Raw genomic sequence first — 18,518 nt, forward strand, 5'->3', positions numbered from 1 at the left:
GGCCCCCGCGGGCCCCGCACCGCTGCCGCCGGCCGCGCGGGCCCAGAGCCACTTCCGCGCCCCCAAAGGACGTCCTCCCCGGGGAAGGGAGGACGAGGCACTAGGCGGGCAGCAAGCCGGGGGCCCCTTCTGCCCGTCGGGGCGGCGGCGCGCCCGGGCAGGGCCATGCTGCTCTCCGTGCTGGCGGCGCTGTGCCTGGGGCTGCGCCTGGCGCTCGGCGTGCGCGGCGCGCCCTGCGAGGCGGTGCGCATCCCCATGTGCCGGCACATGCCCTGGAACATCACGCGGATGCCCAACCACCTGCACCACAGCACGCAGGAGAACGCCATCCTGGCCATCGAGCAGTACGAGGAGCTGGTGGACGTGAACTGCAGCTCGGTGCTGCGCTTCTTCCTCTGCGCCATGTACGCGCCCATCTGCACGCTGGAGTTCCTGCACGACCCCATCAAGCCGTGCAAGTCGGTGTGCCAGCGCGCGCGCGACGACTGCGAGCCCCTCATGAAGATGTACAACCACAGCTGGCCCGAGAGCCTGGCCTGCGACGAGCTGCCCGTCTACGACCGCGGCGTGTGCATCTCGCCGGAGGCCATCGTCACCGACCTCCCCGACGGTGAGGCCGCGGGGAAGTAGCGCGGGGGCGAGGGGCGTTCTGGGCTCTTGCTGCCACCTGGGAACCGGGCGGCCGCTTCTCCCGATGCCGGTGGGTGGGCGGTCAGTCCCCCAACCCACTGTCGAGGGTTGGAGGAAGTGGGAAGGGCTGGTGACCTGATTTTGGCGAAAAGTCTGGTTTCCCTACAGGAATTTCAGAAGCCGAAGAGCACCACGTCCCATAGGTTATGTGTGTGCGGGGTGAGAAGGTGCTTATAAAGAGAGCCGTTGGGGACATTGTCATTGACAGTGTTTGAAGAAAGCAGCGGCAGCAAACACGTACATAGGTGGGGCATAGGAAGGGTCTGAGCCAGCCTTAAACACTTCACATGTATAGTCTAATCCCGAAAAACAATTCCACCGGGATTCTCCATTTAGTGTTAGCTCTTGAAAACTCTTGCCGAAGAAAGCAGTACCAGTCATCACTCCCCACCAGGAGGGCAGTTCGTAAATTTAGTCGTTCTGGAAAATTGTGATGTCTGCTTCACGGTCAAGGTCTTGGCGTCTTAGTTCACTGGATATCAACTTTTGCTTCCTTTTTTTTTTTTTTCATTTTGCTGCTTTTCTAGGATGAAGGAGTAAGTTTAAATCCATTTGTTGAAATGAAACCTAAGAACATTTTGCATGCTTTTATCCCTGACCCAGGTTCCTGCACATTTAGAGACTATGGTGTTTTGCCTTATCGTAGTTTCCGAGGTTCTATTTCAGAGCATTGCCCAACACATGAAGGAGAAGTGAAGTGAAGGGAAAATCGAAACTCCTCTCTAATTCAAAGCTTTAGGGAAAAAAAAAAACATATTTATTGCTCACATTATATAAATGATAGAGGGTTATGCTTTGGGGGGATTTATATATAGCTGTGGACTGTTTCTGCACTGCAGAAGGAAAGGTGGTGATTTGGAAATATTCTGGATATTTTGATTAGTGTCCATTGTCAACTTGGAAAAACCAATGTTTTAAAACAGATTTGGAAGGAAAGTGAAGTCCGTGTATCAGCCAAGTCAAATGGGCGTGCATTCACGTCTGTTTGTGCTGGATGGGCGAAATATCACTCAAAATTCTTCTTTCCTAAGCCCAGGAAAGTCTGTATGAAAGAGATAGTCGACAGTCATATGACATTTTCACAATGTAGTATTATTCTTCGGTGATACTGTGCTAGTGCGTGTCTCCAGATGGTTCTTCATTCCAGCTGGGGGAACAGCCTAAGTCACTGGCCTCACCCATGCCGCTCTGTGTTTCAGACGTGAAGTGGATAGACATCACGCCAGACATGATGGTTCAGGAAAGGCCTCTTGATGTTGACTGTAAACGCCTAAGCCCCGGTGAGTTCTTTCTCCATGAGGTTCCCTCTTCGTCTCCTCCCCAGAGTGGTTTCTGGACACTTTCCCAACTTCTTGTCTCTCTTTTGTCTCCTTCAGACCGTTGCAAATGCAAAAAGGTGAAGCCCACTCTGGCGACATATCTGAGCAAAAACTACAGCTATGGTAAGTCAGCGGACGCAACCATTCGCTGGAGGACTTGGCGCGTTACAAAGCCAGCCGCAAAGCTGAGGACAAAGGGTTTACTTACGGGGGCTCTCGGTGGCACAAAGACAAACTGTAAAATGTCTTGCTTTTCTGGGTAAATTAAGCAAAACCGAAGTAGATTACCCAGGGAGAACAGTGCTGTGGATCAGAGCGCAAATTTGCCTTCAAGGTCATACTTGTCTTAGGGAGAGAGGCCACTCAGCCAGGCCAGCCCACCTGCCCCATTCTCTTCCCACGGTTTCCTGAAGGATGGGTGGGTGATCCATGGGTTGGATGATCTGAGGCCCAGAGGCCCAGGAACTAAGGCCCGCCCGTATTTCTTTTTACTTCTAAACACCTGTAGATATTGAACATCTTAGAGGAATTGTGGGGCAATATGTACAAGTATTGACATAGTTGACATGCTCTCCTCTCTTATTGGAAAGAACAGCCAGCACGTTCTTCCCTGAGTCAGCTATTTTTAATTTTTTAAGTAAATTTAATTCTGTTATCATTTGAAAGTAAATTTAACTAAAAATAAGTTCTTTTAAAATACCCGTATGGGCTCTTTTATGTCCCTTTGCATCTCATAAATTACTTCTGCTGAAAGAACAGGAACTGTTTAGGCAAAATGGCTTATTTTATTTGTTAACTTTGTTTTCCGTAATTCAAACTGAAATTTTAATCATGAACTTTATGTGATATATCACATGTGAGAGTAGGAAGATCATGGCCGTATAAAAGTCTGGAAAAAAATAACCTCTTATTTGAATTGTAAGACTTGAGATTATACGTGACCAATGTAGGGAACTCAACCAAAAAAAAAAAAAAAAAAAGGCAATTGTCTTTTCCAGTAGCTTTCATTGCTGTTGTTTTAAAACTGTTCTTTGTAGATATTGTCTTAATCTAATCTACTTTTTCCCTCATCTGACACCATCCAGCCCTCCTTACTAACCCGAGTTTCACTGTCTTGCTGTTCTCCATAACTACTTTGATGATGAAACCATTTTCTATTTAAGTCCTTTGGCTTCTTCCTAAACCAGCTTTCTAGGACGGAATCCAAGACAGATCCATGCTAGGCTGATTACAATTCCATGGAAGACAGTAATAGCAAGGGACCGAAAGGGCCAGAATTTAAAGCTTGATCAGACACAGTGATGTTACAGCCATCTGTAATAACAGTTGTACTTCTGCTCACCACAGACCTGGCTTTCACAGTCTGTGCAATTAAAGGATTGAGATCAGTGATCTTCAGAGGCTCCTTCCAGTTCAAAAATGTTATGACTTTAATAACTTCCTTTGGAAGAGAGGAAGTTCAAGCATCAGACGGGTGGTTGGACCGTACAGACTTTAAAGTGGCTTCTGAGGGGCGCCTGGGTGGCTCAGTCGGTTGAGCTTCCGACTCTTGATTTTGGCTCCAGTCATGATCTCATGACCTTGGTCTCCAGGCTCAGCGGGGAGTCTGTCTGAGATTCTCTCTCTCTTCTCCCTCTCTCCCTCCCCCCACCACGCTCCCGCACGTGCGCTGTCTCTCTCTAATAATAAATCTTTAAAAAAAGTGGCTTCTGAACTCGAGAGCATACGAGCCTCACTTCAGATAATCACAAAGCAGAAGATCAACAAATACTCGTTTCTATGAAATTTTTGACGTTCCTGACATGAATTTCCGGATATGATTTGGGCAAACAAACATACAAACCGGGTATGATTTGGGCAAACAGACAAGACTAATTCTAGGATCTTAAGGCAGAGAACCATGTATGAGATTCTCCGTTCACATCCTAGCTGCGGCCCGATGGGGCGCGGTCACCGAGCCAGAGGCAGAGCCCAGACGGAGCCTGCCTGTCACTTGGCTCTTGCCTCCTGCAGCAGGATCCGGGGCTTGAAAGACAATGCTGACAATATGATTGTGTGGGCTCCTTGCCTGCGTCTGGGCAGCTTGGACATGACCATAATTACAGGAGGGATTCTTTAAGAGAGGCTCAGGAGTTGGCGCGAATACATCATCCTCCTTTGTCTCCAAAGGCTCCATCAACACTTCTGTCCCTTTTTTAAATTGCAGTCATCCATGCCAAAATAAAGGCGGTGCAGAGGAGCGGTTGTAACGAAGTAACCACCGTGGTAGACGTGAAAGAGATCTTCAAGTCCTCGTCCCCCATCCCTCGAACGCAGGTCCCGCTCATCACAAATTCTTCCTGCCAGTGTCCTCACATCCTGCCCCACCAAGACGTCCTCATCATGTGTTACGAGTGGCGGTCCAGGTAGGCACAAAGGGGCAGAAGCAACCGCACACGCTTCTAGAAACGTCAATCTCATTTAGCAGGCGTGGTTTATCTTAAAAAAAAAAAATGGTACCCGTAGTTCTTTTTAAAAAGACAACTTAATACGTAAATAAGTAAAAATATAATTGTAATAGATGCCACTGTCGCGACATCACATATCCTAAATATCATGGAATCCCTCGTGGCATTAAGGAAAAAGAGAAACAGGAGTATTTGGATGGAATCTTTAAAAACCAGTTTCAGAATTCATTAGGTGACTCCAAAAATTGTAGGCAGATAAATTGCTATGAGTTAAAACAGTTCTTTTCAAACCGCTCAAATCAATCTTAGTGTGGCAAATCCTGAATATTTTTAAGAGCTCTTTAATAGCTTACAGATCGAGTAAAGACAGCCACTTGAGACGACAGTTCCACGTTTTCCTTATACACAATATAAATGTACAATATTTGTTTGATAGACCATTACGCACACAGTCACATTCACACACATAAACGCAGATCTCTAGCTCGGAGAGTGCTTCCCCATCTCTCTCTCCTTGGCATCTTTTTATATATTGGTATATTCCTTATAATGGAAAAATCAAACTCTTCAGGCAAGATTCCAGGACGGGCCCCATCACTTGCCTCAGGATACATCTCCAACAAAATGACTCCTTTTTTATATAACCAGTCTTCTCTTGGATTCCCCATTAATGATCCTCGGTTTCTTCTGGAAACAGCTATGAACTGTTTCTCCGAAACCCCTTTTGAAACGGACCTCACTTGAATACTTCCTCGATCTGGTTTCTATCAGTGCTTGGGTACCGTCCTCACGCTGCGTGTACCACCTTGTGTTCTTGGCTTTGAAGCTGTTCTTCTACTCATAGCTTGTCTCCCTAAAGAAGCTGAATGAGTGAATGCTGACTGAATGTTTCTGGGTTCATCTCTTGCGTAGTGTTTGTATCTGCTACAGGATGCGATGCGGTTCTGGGAACGTACCGGACTGCTAGTCATTAAATCCTATGGGGGCAGATGAATGGATTATACGTGAATTAAATAACAGCTTTCACATCATCCTTTCTGTTTGCTTGTAGACTTAATGTAATTTGGATTAAAATAGCAGTAAAAATATTTTCATTTTTTATTTATTTATTTTTATTTATTTATTTTATTTATTTATTAATGAGAGTTATGTCTTCACAAATGATGCCGATGATCATTTGGAAGAACAAACAAGCAAGGGCGTGTAAAGGAGATTTTGAAGATACCACTTGAAAGGAGATCTGCCTTAGGAGAAACAGAAAACTGGTGCAAAGCTGCTCTTGCTAAAACCGTGTGAGGCAGGAGCACACGTGTAGGGAAATAACAGAGAGGAAGCAATCTTGAAACATATTCCAATGCATAAAACAACTTATTATGAAGGAGATATGGCAAATCAATTGGACATGAATATTTTATTTAGTAAATGTTGCAAATATTTTTATTTGGAAAGCTAGTACATATTTTCACTTTCTACTGTACTACAAAATAAATTTCAAATGGATTAAAGAGATATTCTTAAAACGTAATCATAGAGGATAAAATTAGGTGAATAGATACGTGAAATCTGAATGGCAAAATACTTTGCAAACATGGAATTAATGTAACAAATTACAAGGGAAAAATGTCAAGACGTACTTTTGATGACATAATATCAGGGACATAAAAATCACCCAAAAAGAACAATAAATATTGAGAAAAATACTTGCAGTACTCATGACAAAGGAATAGTAACCTTCCTCTATAAAGAGTTCATACAAGTTCCTATTTGACACATTAAGACTACAATATGTAAGTAATGCCTACATAAATCTATGTGGACAAGTTCCAGGAGACATACAAATAGTAAATAAATTTACCTCTTTAATTCTCCAATCTAAATTAAAGAAGAATTTGAATGAAAGTTCAATCATTTGGAAAACAATTTGGCACTGTGCGTGGAAAACTTTAAAAAAATACGTACTCTTTGAACCAATAATTCTACTTTCAGGAATCTGTCCTACGGCAATACTAAGTCAGTGCACACTAGTACACACACACGGACATTCAACACAATGCTGGGAATAGTAGCCAAGCAGAAGGTTCAGCAGTAGAGAAAGGCCCAAGTGTATTATGTGTACCATTGTTGAAATATTTTATGGTTATTAACGCTGTATTTTTTAATTATTCATTTATATGAGAAAACGCATAGAATAGAATGATAAAAAGAATGTACAGTATGATCTAAATATAGTGTGATTTAAATATATATATTTAATAAATATAAATATATATATTTAATAAATATAAACATATATATTTAATAAATATAAACATATATATATATATATATAGGTACAAGGAAGAATAAAGGAAATGCTAGTAAAATACGAATGGTAGATAATGTGGAGTGTAAAGAGTTATAAAGACTTCTGTTGTTTTTTTACAATTTTTTGTATTTTTAAACGTTTTCCTTTCATAATCAGAATCACTCAAGATCAATTACTTCTTTTCAGGATGATGCTTCTTGAGAACTGTTTAGTTGAAAAATGGAGAGACCAACTCAGTAAAAGATCCATTGTAAGTACAATTTAGCAACACTATGAATCTGGAGTTAAGGGCATGTGAAGAAATTATTTTCGGCTGGGGGATTCTTCACATTCTTCCAGCTCCAGGCTCTCAGGGGAGCCTGCAATACCCGCACTATTTGCCTTCTGCAGAAGTAGTTAAGAGCACAGCTATTCTGACTTGGAAGTTGTGCATTAACCTCTCTTCAGCCTCAAAGGGGATCTGGTTGCTTCAATACTGATTGACTGGTTATTTCCAGATTAAATTGGTTGGTTTTTTTTAAATTTCTTTATGGCATTTCATTTAACTATTTTAGCAAAATCAGTCAGGTACTTCAGCAGAATTAACATCCAGAGGGCTTAAAGTGGACATAGACACGTAAGGGTGTGAATATGCAATTCTAAAATTCATGCTGTCTCTGTACAAAGCATAATCTTTCCCTGTGTTTACGATACTTTTGAGACGAGTCAAAATCAATTATCTACAAACTGTAATCGTTTTGTGGCCAAATCCATGATTTTAGTGGTAGTAACATCATTGCAATATTTTGTAATTCAATTAAAGGAGTTAGAATAATTTTTTTGCCCAGAGATATGAGATCACACCAGAACTGAAGAAATCAGGTCATTTGCTGGAAATGTTTAAAGCGTCCCCTCTCCTGAAAATACGTTTAGCTTTATCTAGGAGAGGTCGTGTTTTCAGGTTCACCGAAGGTCTTACTAGGGCCTGAGACCTCTCCGTTTGCGAGGGAAAAGGCTACATGAATACTGACTTACGGAGAAGGTGGTTTGGACACAGCCTATCCTACTCTGTGCATTTCAGAATAACACGACTACCACATCTGAGCTAAAAACTCAGGAGCTGCCTAGGAGCTCACTTAGCCTTACTGGACAGAAAATTCTGGCAGGATTGGTTATCTGGTTTTCAAGACTACGGTTGATTAGAAGCATCAATGGAGAAAGTACATCCACCATAAGAACTTGAGAGGAAAGCGAGCTTTCAGGAATCATAGCTGTTTGGGCCATTCACTTTTGCAGCAAATATTCCAATATACTTCAAAGTAAAAATTTGAAGCTAGCTCTGTATAATAGCAAACGTAATGAGTTTATTATTTCAGAACAGACTAGCCTTGTGCCCTGGGAGGGTGGGGACAGTGTTTCTCATTTCCCTGTATTTCTAGCGCCTTGGACAACGCCCAGCCTGTGGTCATGCTCAAACTTTTTGCTGAATGAAATATACTCTAACAAAGCAGGGGCAAATAGGTTATAATAAAAGGCGATGTCTATTCTAGTGGACTCACTTTTTCAGTTTTTTCTTACATGCTGCTGTTTAAGTGAATAGTATTTCTTTATAAGCAGTAAGTCCTTTTCTATCAAGGAAAGAACTATCCAGAAAGTCTCATTTCTTATCGGTTCTGGGTGGCTAATACTTGAGTGGATTATTAGAGGTGGGAGGGGCTTCTGTCTTCCTTTGGGTGGGAGAGAATGGGGTGAATCCACCCATAAATGCGCTAGGAGACCCCCTGGCCTTCCTCGTGGGGCCGGATAAACTTCTCTCCGCACGTCAGAGCCTCTTTAGAAGGCTTTCCTGTGCGGGAATGGCGCATCGCAGGGCCGAGGGGCACAAGTGCACGGCGTGGGGCCTTGGGCCCTAGACTGGCGAATTTGAATCCCAGCTCTGACGTTTGTCCGCTGTGTGACCAGCTGCAAATGAGCTCTGCGGGCTTGTTTCCTGCTCAGGATCATGGTGTCCACCTAGCAGAGCTGTTGGGAGTTTCTGTGAAATGCGTGGGAATCCAGACTTCCTCCCACCTCAAGCACTTTTCAGCTCCTCTGGTGTGCGCTGAGTGCTTGGCGATGCAGGGTGGGCAACCTTATTCGTTGTTGTCATGACTCAGATATTACGGTGAGAGAAAAGGGCATCGATTCTGACATCAGTTCAACAGCATTACACAGTGAGACGTGGCTGATGGTCATGTTTGCAAATTGCCTCCAGCAGTGGGAAGAGAGGCTGCAGGAACAGCGGAGGACCGTTCAGGACAAGAAGCGAGCCGCGGGGCGCACCAGTCGTAGCAACACCCCGAAGCCAAAGGGCAAGCCGCCTGCTCCCAAACCAGCCAGCCCCAAGAAGACCATTAAAGCCAGGAGCGCCCAAAAGAGAACAAACCCCAAAAAAGCGTGAGCCAGCTGCTTTCCAGAACGGAGACTGTCTCTCAGGATGAGGCCAGGCACTGCCCAGCCAGCCTGGGGAAGGCCCCGCTCCCCCTGCCTTAACAACTGCAATACTCGTAGACACACTTTGCGGCATTTTTCTTAATGATCTGCTTCCATTTTTCTTTTTAAGCCACCACAAGCCGTAGTGGTAGGTATGTCATTTGGCGTGGAAGGTACAGGAAAGCTGAAAGCCGGTGGACAAAGCTGCTCGCGGCATTCAGAGTAGCCTTCGTGCTGCCTCCAGGAGAGCTCAGTGTGGGGGAAAGATGCTTTGGTGCTTACCATTTGACCTAATATGTGCATCGTACAATAAATGCCATATTACAAGCCAAACACCCTTTTTTTTTTTACAATATGTTTTATTTCAGTTTGACTTGTGTCATTAGAAGGTTCGTGATGTTGTAAGAGGTGATTGAAAATACGATTCTAAGGAGGAAAGCAGGAGGAATGAATGTCTAAAATATCTTTATGTGTTTGCTGTTTGCGGAAGAATCTCTGTGATGAAAGGGAATTTTCAAACAATCTAGAAAAGCAGGATATGGAAAATTGTAATGATTTTTTTTTTTTTTACAAAGAGCCCTTTCAGCTCATTTTTAGCTAGAAACTCTAGAAACTAAAATAATAATGATGATAACTAAGTCAATCAAAGGGAAAGGCAGACACACCACATCTGAATCCTTGTTTCCTGGCTACCACGCCGTGGGTAGAAAGGCTCTTAACTCACATTCGTGATGCTTCTCCTTGGTAATCGTTATGCAGCACCAGCAACCGAGCTCGCGTCTCCTATTGTGACTTAGGCACCAGTGACTGAACCCCCAAGAATTTTACACCCGTGGATGTTGTGCTTATCTCATTTCCCGGGACATCCTAGGTATCTTGATGCCAAGTCTGAGAGAATTTTCTCTGCGCACAGCTAGTGCTTAAGAAGGTGCTGTGGGCCCAATGCTGGTGGGGGGCAGGACTCCAAAGTCCCTGGTTCTCAGCTGGCACCCCCGGTGGTACCCCTGCCACACACCAGCTCTGCGCTCGAAAAGGCAACTACGGTCGCCTCTCTGTTCAAGGAGGTAGAGGAACGCTCTGAAAGCTGAAGTATAAAATCTCCTTTAGCCTTACCAATGTCCCTGCTTCTCAGGGAAGGCGTGATGTGACCTGTCGTGCTCACATGAGGTCATTAGCCACATAATCTACTTCGATCTCTGTAGCCACTGGGACACAGAAGTGAGGTGTGTGGGTAAGCCCCGGGGAAAGTGGGGAAATGGGGTTAATAAGGAGGCGGGCATGGGCTCCCCTCTCCTGTGTCACCACCGCAGGGCAGTGGAGTTAAAGAAGTCCAGTGGATGGACCCACACAAGGATACCCATAAAATACTTGGTGTTTCTGCTCCATTAGAGGCCAAAGTTCGCTGGCCCTTAAGGAAAGCCGGAGAGGGGTTTGGCATCGTGCCCACACCAAGGAAACCTACCTAAGTCCATTAAAAGGCATTGGCAGCCTAGCCCGCCTCCTCAGCATTGTAGGGGCTCTCTGGGGAGGGGAATCAGAAATGGAACTCTCCATGGAAGTAGAGAAAAAAACATATGTAAAAAAAAGAACACGTGAAATACAATACTGACAGTAATAAGAGTTTGGAGAGGACTACATATTTAAACACTGTTTACTTTAATTATTTAACTGAAATCATGTACCGAATATTAGACAAAATGTAGTACTTCATTAGGAATATTAACACATTATCCGATACTTAACTAAGCACGTTTATACATTAGACAATATGTAATCGGTCACATAATGTGACAAGTACGGTGGTGGCCTTCGTGTGAGAGCCAAAAATTTCTTTCTCTCCCTTCAATATTTTCTCCATCAAAATACATGTGAGAGCAGGTAAATAAAAATATATGGAAAGGGAAGCTGAGGTATTGAAATGAGAATTGTTTGAGAGTTGGATTATTTGGTGAGGAAAAAAATAACTTATTTTGCAATATTTGGATCAGCACATCTCAAAATTAAGGACGACTGCAGGCATTTATTTTTTTTCAATAATTTTGTTGGTCTTTCAATAATATGATAAACAGGTATTTTTATAAAGTATTTAATAAACGCATAAGATAAAAATAGTGGAATTAAAATCCTACGTAACCCTACTCATCGCTATGCAGAGGTAATCACTGTTGGTGTTTTGGTATACAATTGTCCAGGTGTTTCCTATGCATTTATATAACGATACGAGGGGGAAAACACCTGGAAGCGTATTATACATACTGTTGATTTACCTTCCTTCTTCAGTCAGCCTCTTACTCAGACTAGTTCTCATGTCAATAAAGCTGTTGCCACCTCACTTATAATGGCTCTGTTTTATTCCATGGTGTGCGCTACTCGACAAACCCTTGTTATTGGGGATTCAGGTTGTTTCTTACCTGAACGTACTGAATCACTGAATCAACATCTTGATAACTAACGTCTGTGCACATCCTTAACTAGTTCTTCAGGATCATTCAGTTTAAGTAGCATTGCTGGCCAAGGAGTAGGCCCACCAAGGAAAGTTCTTGATTGTACTGTCAATTATCCATCAGGATGTTGGGCCATTTGACTTTCCAAATCCTCACTAAGATTGTTTCGCCCTGTCAATACTTCTTTATAAATTTTAGCTGGGAACTGGATGTCGCTTTGGGCAAAGCTCTGCTCTTCCTCCCTGAGCATCACTGACAACATTCTCAACACTGCAAATACTCAGAAGCTGGGGATGAGTGATGAAGCACCTCAAATGGGGTATAGTCGATAGACAGATGATAGATAGATGATAGATAGATAGATAGATAGATAGATAGATAGATAGATGATAGATAGATGATAGATGATAGATAGATAGATAGATGATAGATAGATGATAGATAGATAGATGATAGATAGATAGATAGATAGATAGATAGATAGATAGATAGATGATAAATTTCCTGACTTCTGGGAAAAGCCTATGCCACCTCCTCAATTTTTTTAATGAATCAAATTTAATAATATAACTGGTCAGCTGGAGAAACCAAAGAATTAGGATGTAGCAGACATGCTAATAGATTTCCCTTCAGTCCAGCCTTCTTTTTAAGACACATGAGAATTTAGATAAATAGGTTAGCCTTAGTTTCTTCCTTTCCAGTTGGAAGCCAATGTAGTGTAGGACGCCTGGGTGGTTCAGTGGGTTAAGCATCTGCCTTCAGCTCAGGTCATGATCTCAGGGTCCTGGGATCGAGCCCCACGTTGAGCCCCATGTTGGGCTCCCGGCTCAGGGAGGAGTCTGCTTCTCCCTCTCCTTCTGCCCTTCCCCCGCCCCTGCTCCCTCCCTCTCTCAAATAAATAAGAACTTTGGAAGGAAAGGAAGGAAGGGGGGAGGGAGGGAAGGAAGGAAAGAAGAGAAAGAAGAGAAAGAAAGAAAGAAAGAAAGAAAGAAAAGAAAGAAAGAAAGAGAAAGAAACCAATGCAGTGTAAACACAGTTTTGGTTTCTGCCCTTGGGTGCTTATAGGATTGTCTATCGGAAACTTACAATAAAACCCCTTTTCTTGAGCTAGCTCTAGGGTGCATCTATTTGGTGAAACCAGTCCGTGAAAAAAAAAAAAATAAGGGGCACTTTTTTTTAATCACAAGTCTCTACCTGCTGTTAACACCGATTCAAAAAGCAAAAGTGGTACTTGGAATTGTGGAATGCAAAAGTTGAATGGGACCTTAGAAGTCACACTCTACCCTGCAGGAGAAAGGCTACACCAGCACTTGTCTCATGCCTCATGCATAGTCAGAGAAAGACCTGGGCTCCCAAAGTTACTCAATGTTAACAGACCAAAGGGCTCTGGTTTGTCAGTAACATAATGCCAGGCTACCAGAGGGAAGCGTCGTGTTACCACCACAGAAAGAGTAATAAGAGAACAAATTCGTGCTTCCAGCTATAGAATGATATATGCCAATACTGATCATAGTTCCTAATGGGAAAATAATTTTCTGAAAAGCCTTTTACCCTGAAAGACATGTCACAGGGACAGACATACCAACCAAAAATTTTTAGTTCACTGCCACCTTTGTAGCTTAACTGATAAGCAAGCACAAAATGGAGTTAAACATGGAAAGATTCCATTTGAGGAAATGCCTGTGAGAGAGAATGAAGGGGAGATAAACAGGGCTGGCTGGGCGGACGGTGTGAGGGAAGGAAGGTTGGGGGAAGCACTTCAGACTTCGTCCATGTCTTAAGGAGAATTTGGGGAGGTTGTGGGGGAAGCGTTGAGACAAGCCAGACATCAAGGAGTCTCTCATCTGAGGACCAGCTCTGCCTTCATGTCCTGACGCACTGAGTCACGGACGGGGAGCAGCCCAGGGCAGCCCAGTCCTGGTGCAACGCTCGCAATGCATTTCAGACCGTGGTGTCTGGAGACCTGGTTAGTCATGGTCCCTGTGGTTGGTGTCAAGCAGCAAACGTCTCTGGCCACTTCTGTAATTGTCATCTCAAAACTATTTGAATCTGTAAAACCCCCAAACTTTTATGTCTTCATGTCCTTTTTATGTCTTTTCTGTTTTATGTCAAATTTATTGAAGAGAAAATGCGCCAATCACAACTACAGTCTTACGGTATTTACCCTTCTACCCAAGAGAGGTCTCTTTGTACTAGAGTGTAAGGAATGGCAATGATGAGGTAATTAATGAGGCCATTCATGGCGGGAATCAAGTCCATGATGTGTAATTTTGCCTTCACAGGTCCACACAGTGGACATATGTAGCTCAATATTTGAAAGAGATCAGTTTTATGACTGGAGAATTCTAAAATGTGTAGCTGCAATATCTAGGCGAGAACCACATTATAATGGTGAATTCGATCACATTAGCGATGTACATTGAAAGGGGAAAAGAGCATACTTTGTTAGCAATTAAATTGAGCTAACGGGGAAGACTCATAACCAGAGGGCTGACTCTAAGAGTCACAAAGTTGGAATAACATGAATAACACGATGAGGTGTAAAGAACTGGGATGAAGCAAAAAATGGCATTATGAATAAAATCCCGTCATGTATCGAGGGATAGCTAAAACACCGTTATGGAATCAAATTGATGCATTTTTTTAAATTCATTAACATTTTTAGTCTTCTAATAATGTCAAATATTTCTTATGTCATTGGAATACTTCAGCAGCTGAAAATCACATGGACAACTGCTTTGTCAACTTTCCCCCTTTATTAAAAGCATTAAAAAACTGACTTTGGAGGTCATCCAAAGTGGTTTCCAAGGGATGAGCAAGTTCAAACACAATTCAAACAAGAGTCAATATCGGGGCATTCACTCCAGCGAGCAGAAAGGGAAGAAGAGAGTCCAGGAAGAGGGCCATAGAATAGGCCAGAGCATATTTTAGGAAATCTGTCCATTTTCTGCAGGGCATCTATTTACAGAGAACAGGATCCAGAGAGGGGACGCTGGAAAGTATTAGGCTCCAAGCAAGAATGCTTCAGGTCTCCTATCTTAGAGGGTAGCTACAGGGACCAAGTGGGACAATCAAAAAACTGTGGCTCCAGGGTCAAGGTGCATGAGTGAGCCAGCCCTAAAGGAAAGGGGTTGTTTAATGGAGTGGAATTCATAATCCCATTTTGTAGTCCTCAATTGCTTCAGCCACAGTGGGTCAAGACATGCATTTTCTGCCACAAGGCCAGCTGAGATTCAAGATAAGCCCACTTAGCTGGGGCCCTGACAATGTGCTAGCCTATTCTTTAACCTTTCCTCCCCAGGGGCAAGAAGATATTCGATGGTCCTGCCAACCCCAGTGCCCATGTGCCTGCCTCGTGCTTCTGTGTTCCACCCACTAACTTCACTCTCAAGACTAATGCCAGCACAAATTAAGTTTTAATTGAATATATCTCTTTGGACATTGATTAGCAGACTTCTGACTATTTAGATCAAAACTAATTCTATAATCCTAAAGAAACAGCCTTTCCCTATGTCTTGCTTATAAAATCTTGATACAGATAGGTTCACATATATGGACAACTGAGTGAAACATGCCATCTGCTGGTGAAATATGTTATTAATTTTAAGAGAGTTTACTGTTTGAATGCTTTTGAAGTTCTGCACCATTCCTGAGTGGTCCAATGTGCTACTGGCCATAACAGTGTGCCACTTAACACAATTCTATTATGAATACCCAAATACTATCAGGCATATAAAGTGGCAGATAACAGTATTCGATCTGAAGGAGTGGGGAATGTGAAGAAAGTAAGGTGAAGATTTTTACTATAGTCTTCTGCACAATCAAAAAAAAAAAAAGCCAGTAATTACAGCAATTGACTTACCCTAGTTTCTTTTAATGCACTCTGAAAAAAAACTGAGAAATATGCCTACTGATAATTTACATGTGCTTCTCAAACATAATGTTGGAACACTAGAGTTTTGAGGTTAGCAATGAGTTACCAGTACTAAATAATCAAGCGGTAATGTCAGCAAGATGGTGAGTAGGAAGCCCTGGGCCATCCCTCCCTCTGCGAACTCACCAACTCAGCAAGAATTCATGGATAAATCTCCTTTGCGAGAAATCCAGAAACGAACTGAAAAGCTCCTCCACTCTCGGTGACCAAGAAGCCAGACTCAGTAAAGCCAGTAGGGAGATTTGGGACGCCCTGTGACCGGAGTCCTCACCCCCAGCACAGCAGCATACAATCAGAAAGAACCCCCCGAACGCTTGGCTTCTCCCAGGAGTTGGTCTGCATGTCCAGTGCCCCAATTTTCTGGAGAGGGATCACAGAGGACGAACCTGGGTCTCGGAGCTTGGCTGGATCGACCACAGCTAAGCAACCAGGGGAGGAGGGAGATGGCAGCTGGAGATGGCAGAAACCATAGCTTCCCCTTCTTCCCAGTGCAGAGAGAGCAGACGAGAAAGTCCAGGTGTGGAGAGAAGCATCTGGTAAAAGCAGCAGAGCCCCATGGGGTTTGGCCCTAACAATCGACCCTCAAGGGTATGGTGGGGGGAACCACTTGCCCCAGGCAGATGCTCAGGTGGGGGTCTGGGGGGACCCTGGCCACACAAGCCTAGAGGGCATGGGTACCTGAGCCCAGGTGTCGGGGAGCAAACCGCCCAGCACGTGCCATGTGACTCTCTGCATCCAGGGAGCCCAGGATCCCAGCCCTGTGTGTGCACAGTGGAGACAACAGGCGGAGGCGCCAGCGAGCGTACCTACAGGCCACACCCTGCCCAGGTCCAGCCTCCTCCAAAACAAAGGCTTCAACAAAAGGCACAAGCATGGAAAACGCCCAGAGAAAAACAAAGCAAAACAAACCAAAACAAAGCAAGGGAAAAGCTTCCTGACCTTGGTCTTGGCAGTGATTTCATAGATAGGACGTTAATGACACAGGCAACAAAAACACTTTTATGAGCTATCTAACAGTCCTATTCCTAAAATCAAAGGCACGAATGGAGGTTGCAGGGGCTGCGGAGAGGGGGAAGCGGGGAGCATTCGTCAGTAGACACAAAGTTTCAGTGAAGTGAGATGAACACTAGAGAGACCTGCTGTACAACACCGCCCTACACTACAGCTCTGTACCCTTAAAACTGTCAAGAGGCTAGAGCTCAGTGTTCAGCATTCATACCGCAACGAGATAAAAAGAACACTAAGTAGGGGCGTCTGGGTGGCTCAGTCATTAAGCGTCTGCCTTCGGCTCAGGGAGTGATCCTGGGGTGTTCTGGGATCAAGCCCCGCATCAGGCTCCTCCACTGGGAACCTGCTTCTTCCTCTCCCATTCCCCCTGCTTGTGTTCCCTCTCTCGCTGGCTGTCTCTCTCTGTCAAATGAATAAATAAAATCTCTAAAAAAAAAAAAAAAAGAATACTAAGTAATCAAAGTTTCGAGTATCTTCATTAACATTAGAGTTTAGAAATTAGGATGGAAAGTGAATCACACAAGAACATCATTCTCACTCACGTGCATTCCAGTATGTTCTCTCACGTGGAATGAAAACGGAGGGTGTCGTAGCCGACATGCTGCGAATCGCATACAACTCTGGCTAAAAGCTCACGTGCATCACTGCGGTAAACATCACCGGATTACATCCTGAGAGGGGAAAATGCCAAACCAGTGGAAACTTTGGCTTATTATCAACTTCATCCCTGGAGACATTTGTATTGTCTTAGCGTCAGGAAAGGAGGTCCGGGGCCTGCACCTGTCCTGTGGTCAGACAGCAAATTCTGTAAATCCACATGACACCTTTTCAGAGTTTATTGCTGAAATGCTTAGAGTCAAATTTTTGGCCAGCCTCTAAACAGATGTGAAGGCCATCTATGCATTTTGTATATAACTCCACTCCTGGCTCCACTGGCTCCGTCCTACATATTACATGTTCCTCCCCATATTACATGTTCCTCCCCAGCTATCTTGTTCAGCCTGGTGTGCATTCTATAAGCCACCCGAAAGCCTCTGCGAAAGACAGGGTAAACATAAAGATTTGTTTGAAGGTCACATTTTTTATTGTTATTATGCACAGCCATATGGTTTTCACTTTGAGCTGAATTTTTAACTTGAGGTGACACTAAGTTTTCCTCCAAAGAGGATCTTCCTTTTTAGTCCTCCCAGGAAGCTTTGCCACATGGTTATATGCCAGTGTGAACTTACACACATTACCCTCTCGAAGTTCTGAGAAAAGAAAGAATATAGTAGATAAGATACATTACAAAGCTAATTTTAAAGCAGTTACGAGTTTCCATTTTGCACACAAATCCCTGGCATGTGGTAGAATCACCAAGCTCGGGAGATGGTCTCTTTTCTTTTACAGATAATACTGTCTGATTTGACAACTAAGCAACCAGCAAGGATTCACAACCCAGTAAGTTAATGAACAAAATTTTTGACAGAGTTAAAAATATTAACTGTAAGTAACCGCAGCTTTCTATCAATCCTCTCAAGGATTCAGAACTGCCGGTCAAGCCAAAGGCGGGGAATAGAATTGGAAGGAACTGAGAAAGACAACAGGATTGAGTATGCAGCTCTTTCTGGAACATGATGGAGAGGCTAGAGTGGGAGGGGTGTGGGAATGACTGGGGAGGGAGCTGCAAGGCCCAGGGGGACTCTGAGGACAGAGATGCCCAATGAAGAGTTTTAGGAATTTCTTGGTGTGGTGTTATATTTTGTTTTTGTTTTTTTAAATTCCTTTATTATCTCTTCAAGAAACTTTAGTAAAAGCTTACTTTCATTTAAGGATTTTGATGTTGGGTTTGCATGCATTTTCTTTGAGATGTGTTGTAAAAAAGCCAAATTATGGCAAGAGACCAAATGTCCATTGGCTGATGAATGGATAAAGATGTGT

General features: G+C 43.6%; 2 protein-coding genes across 9 annotated transcripts in view; one reads left to right on the forward strand and one right to left on the reverse strand.

The window, feature by feature from the left end:
* Positions 1-10,720, forward strand: part of SFRP4 (secreted frizzled related protein 4) — an 11,826-nt gene extending 1,106 nt beyond the window's left edge. The window contains exons 2-7 of the mRNA XM_034666152.1: positions 1-610; positions 1,890-1,970; positions 2,067-2,132; positions 4,216-4,414; positions 6,948-7,011; positions 8,995-10,720. Of these exons, the coding sequence (XP_034522043.1) occupies positions 1-610; positions 1,890-1,970; positions 2,067-2,132; positions 4,216-4,414; positions 6,948-7,011; positions 8,995-9,180 (1,206 nt within the window). The 3' untranslated portion in view covers positions 9,181-10,720. The remainder of the gene's footprint in view (positions 611-1,889; positions 1,971-2,066; positions 2,133-4,215; positions 4,415-6,947; positions 7,012-8,994) is intronic.
* Positions 4,605-18,518, reverse strand: part of NME8 (NME/NM23 family member 8) — a 64,516-nt gene continuing 50,602 nt past the window's right edge. The window contains exons 17-18 of one of the 8 annotated variants that reach the window (XR_004627105.1): positions 17,141-17,269; positions 16,967-17,024 (exon numbers count right to left, since the gene is read on the reverse strand). The gene's annotated coding sequence lies outside the window, so the exon portion shown is untranslated. Of the gene's footprint in view, positions 5,434-16,966; positions 17,025-17,055; positions 17,270-17,460; positions 17,849-18,518 lie in introns of those variants that run through there. The other 7 variants (XM_034666123.1, XM_034666117.1, XM_034666136.1 and 4 more) reach the window with 7 other exon arrangements.

The sequence above is a fragment of the Ailuropoda melanoleuca genome, chromosome 1 (assembly GCF_002007445.2).
Source record: "Ailuropoda melanoleuca isolate Jingjing chromosome 1, ASM200744v2, whole genome shotgun sequence".
In the NCBI taxonomy this organism is placed as follows: domain Eukaryota; kingdom Metazoa; phylum Chordata; class Mammalia; order Carnivora; family Ursidae; genus Ailuropoda; species Ailuropoda melanoleuca.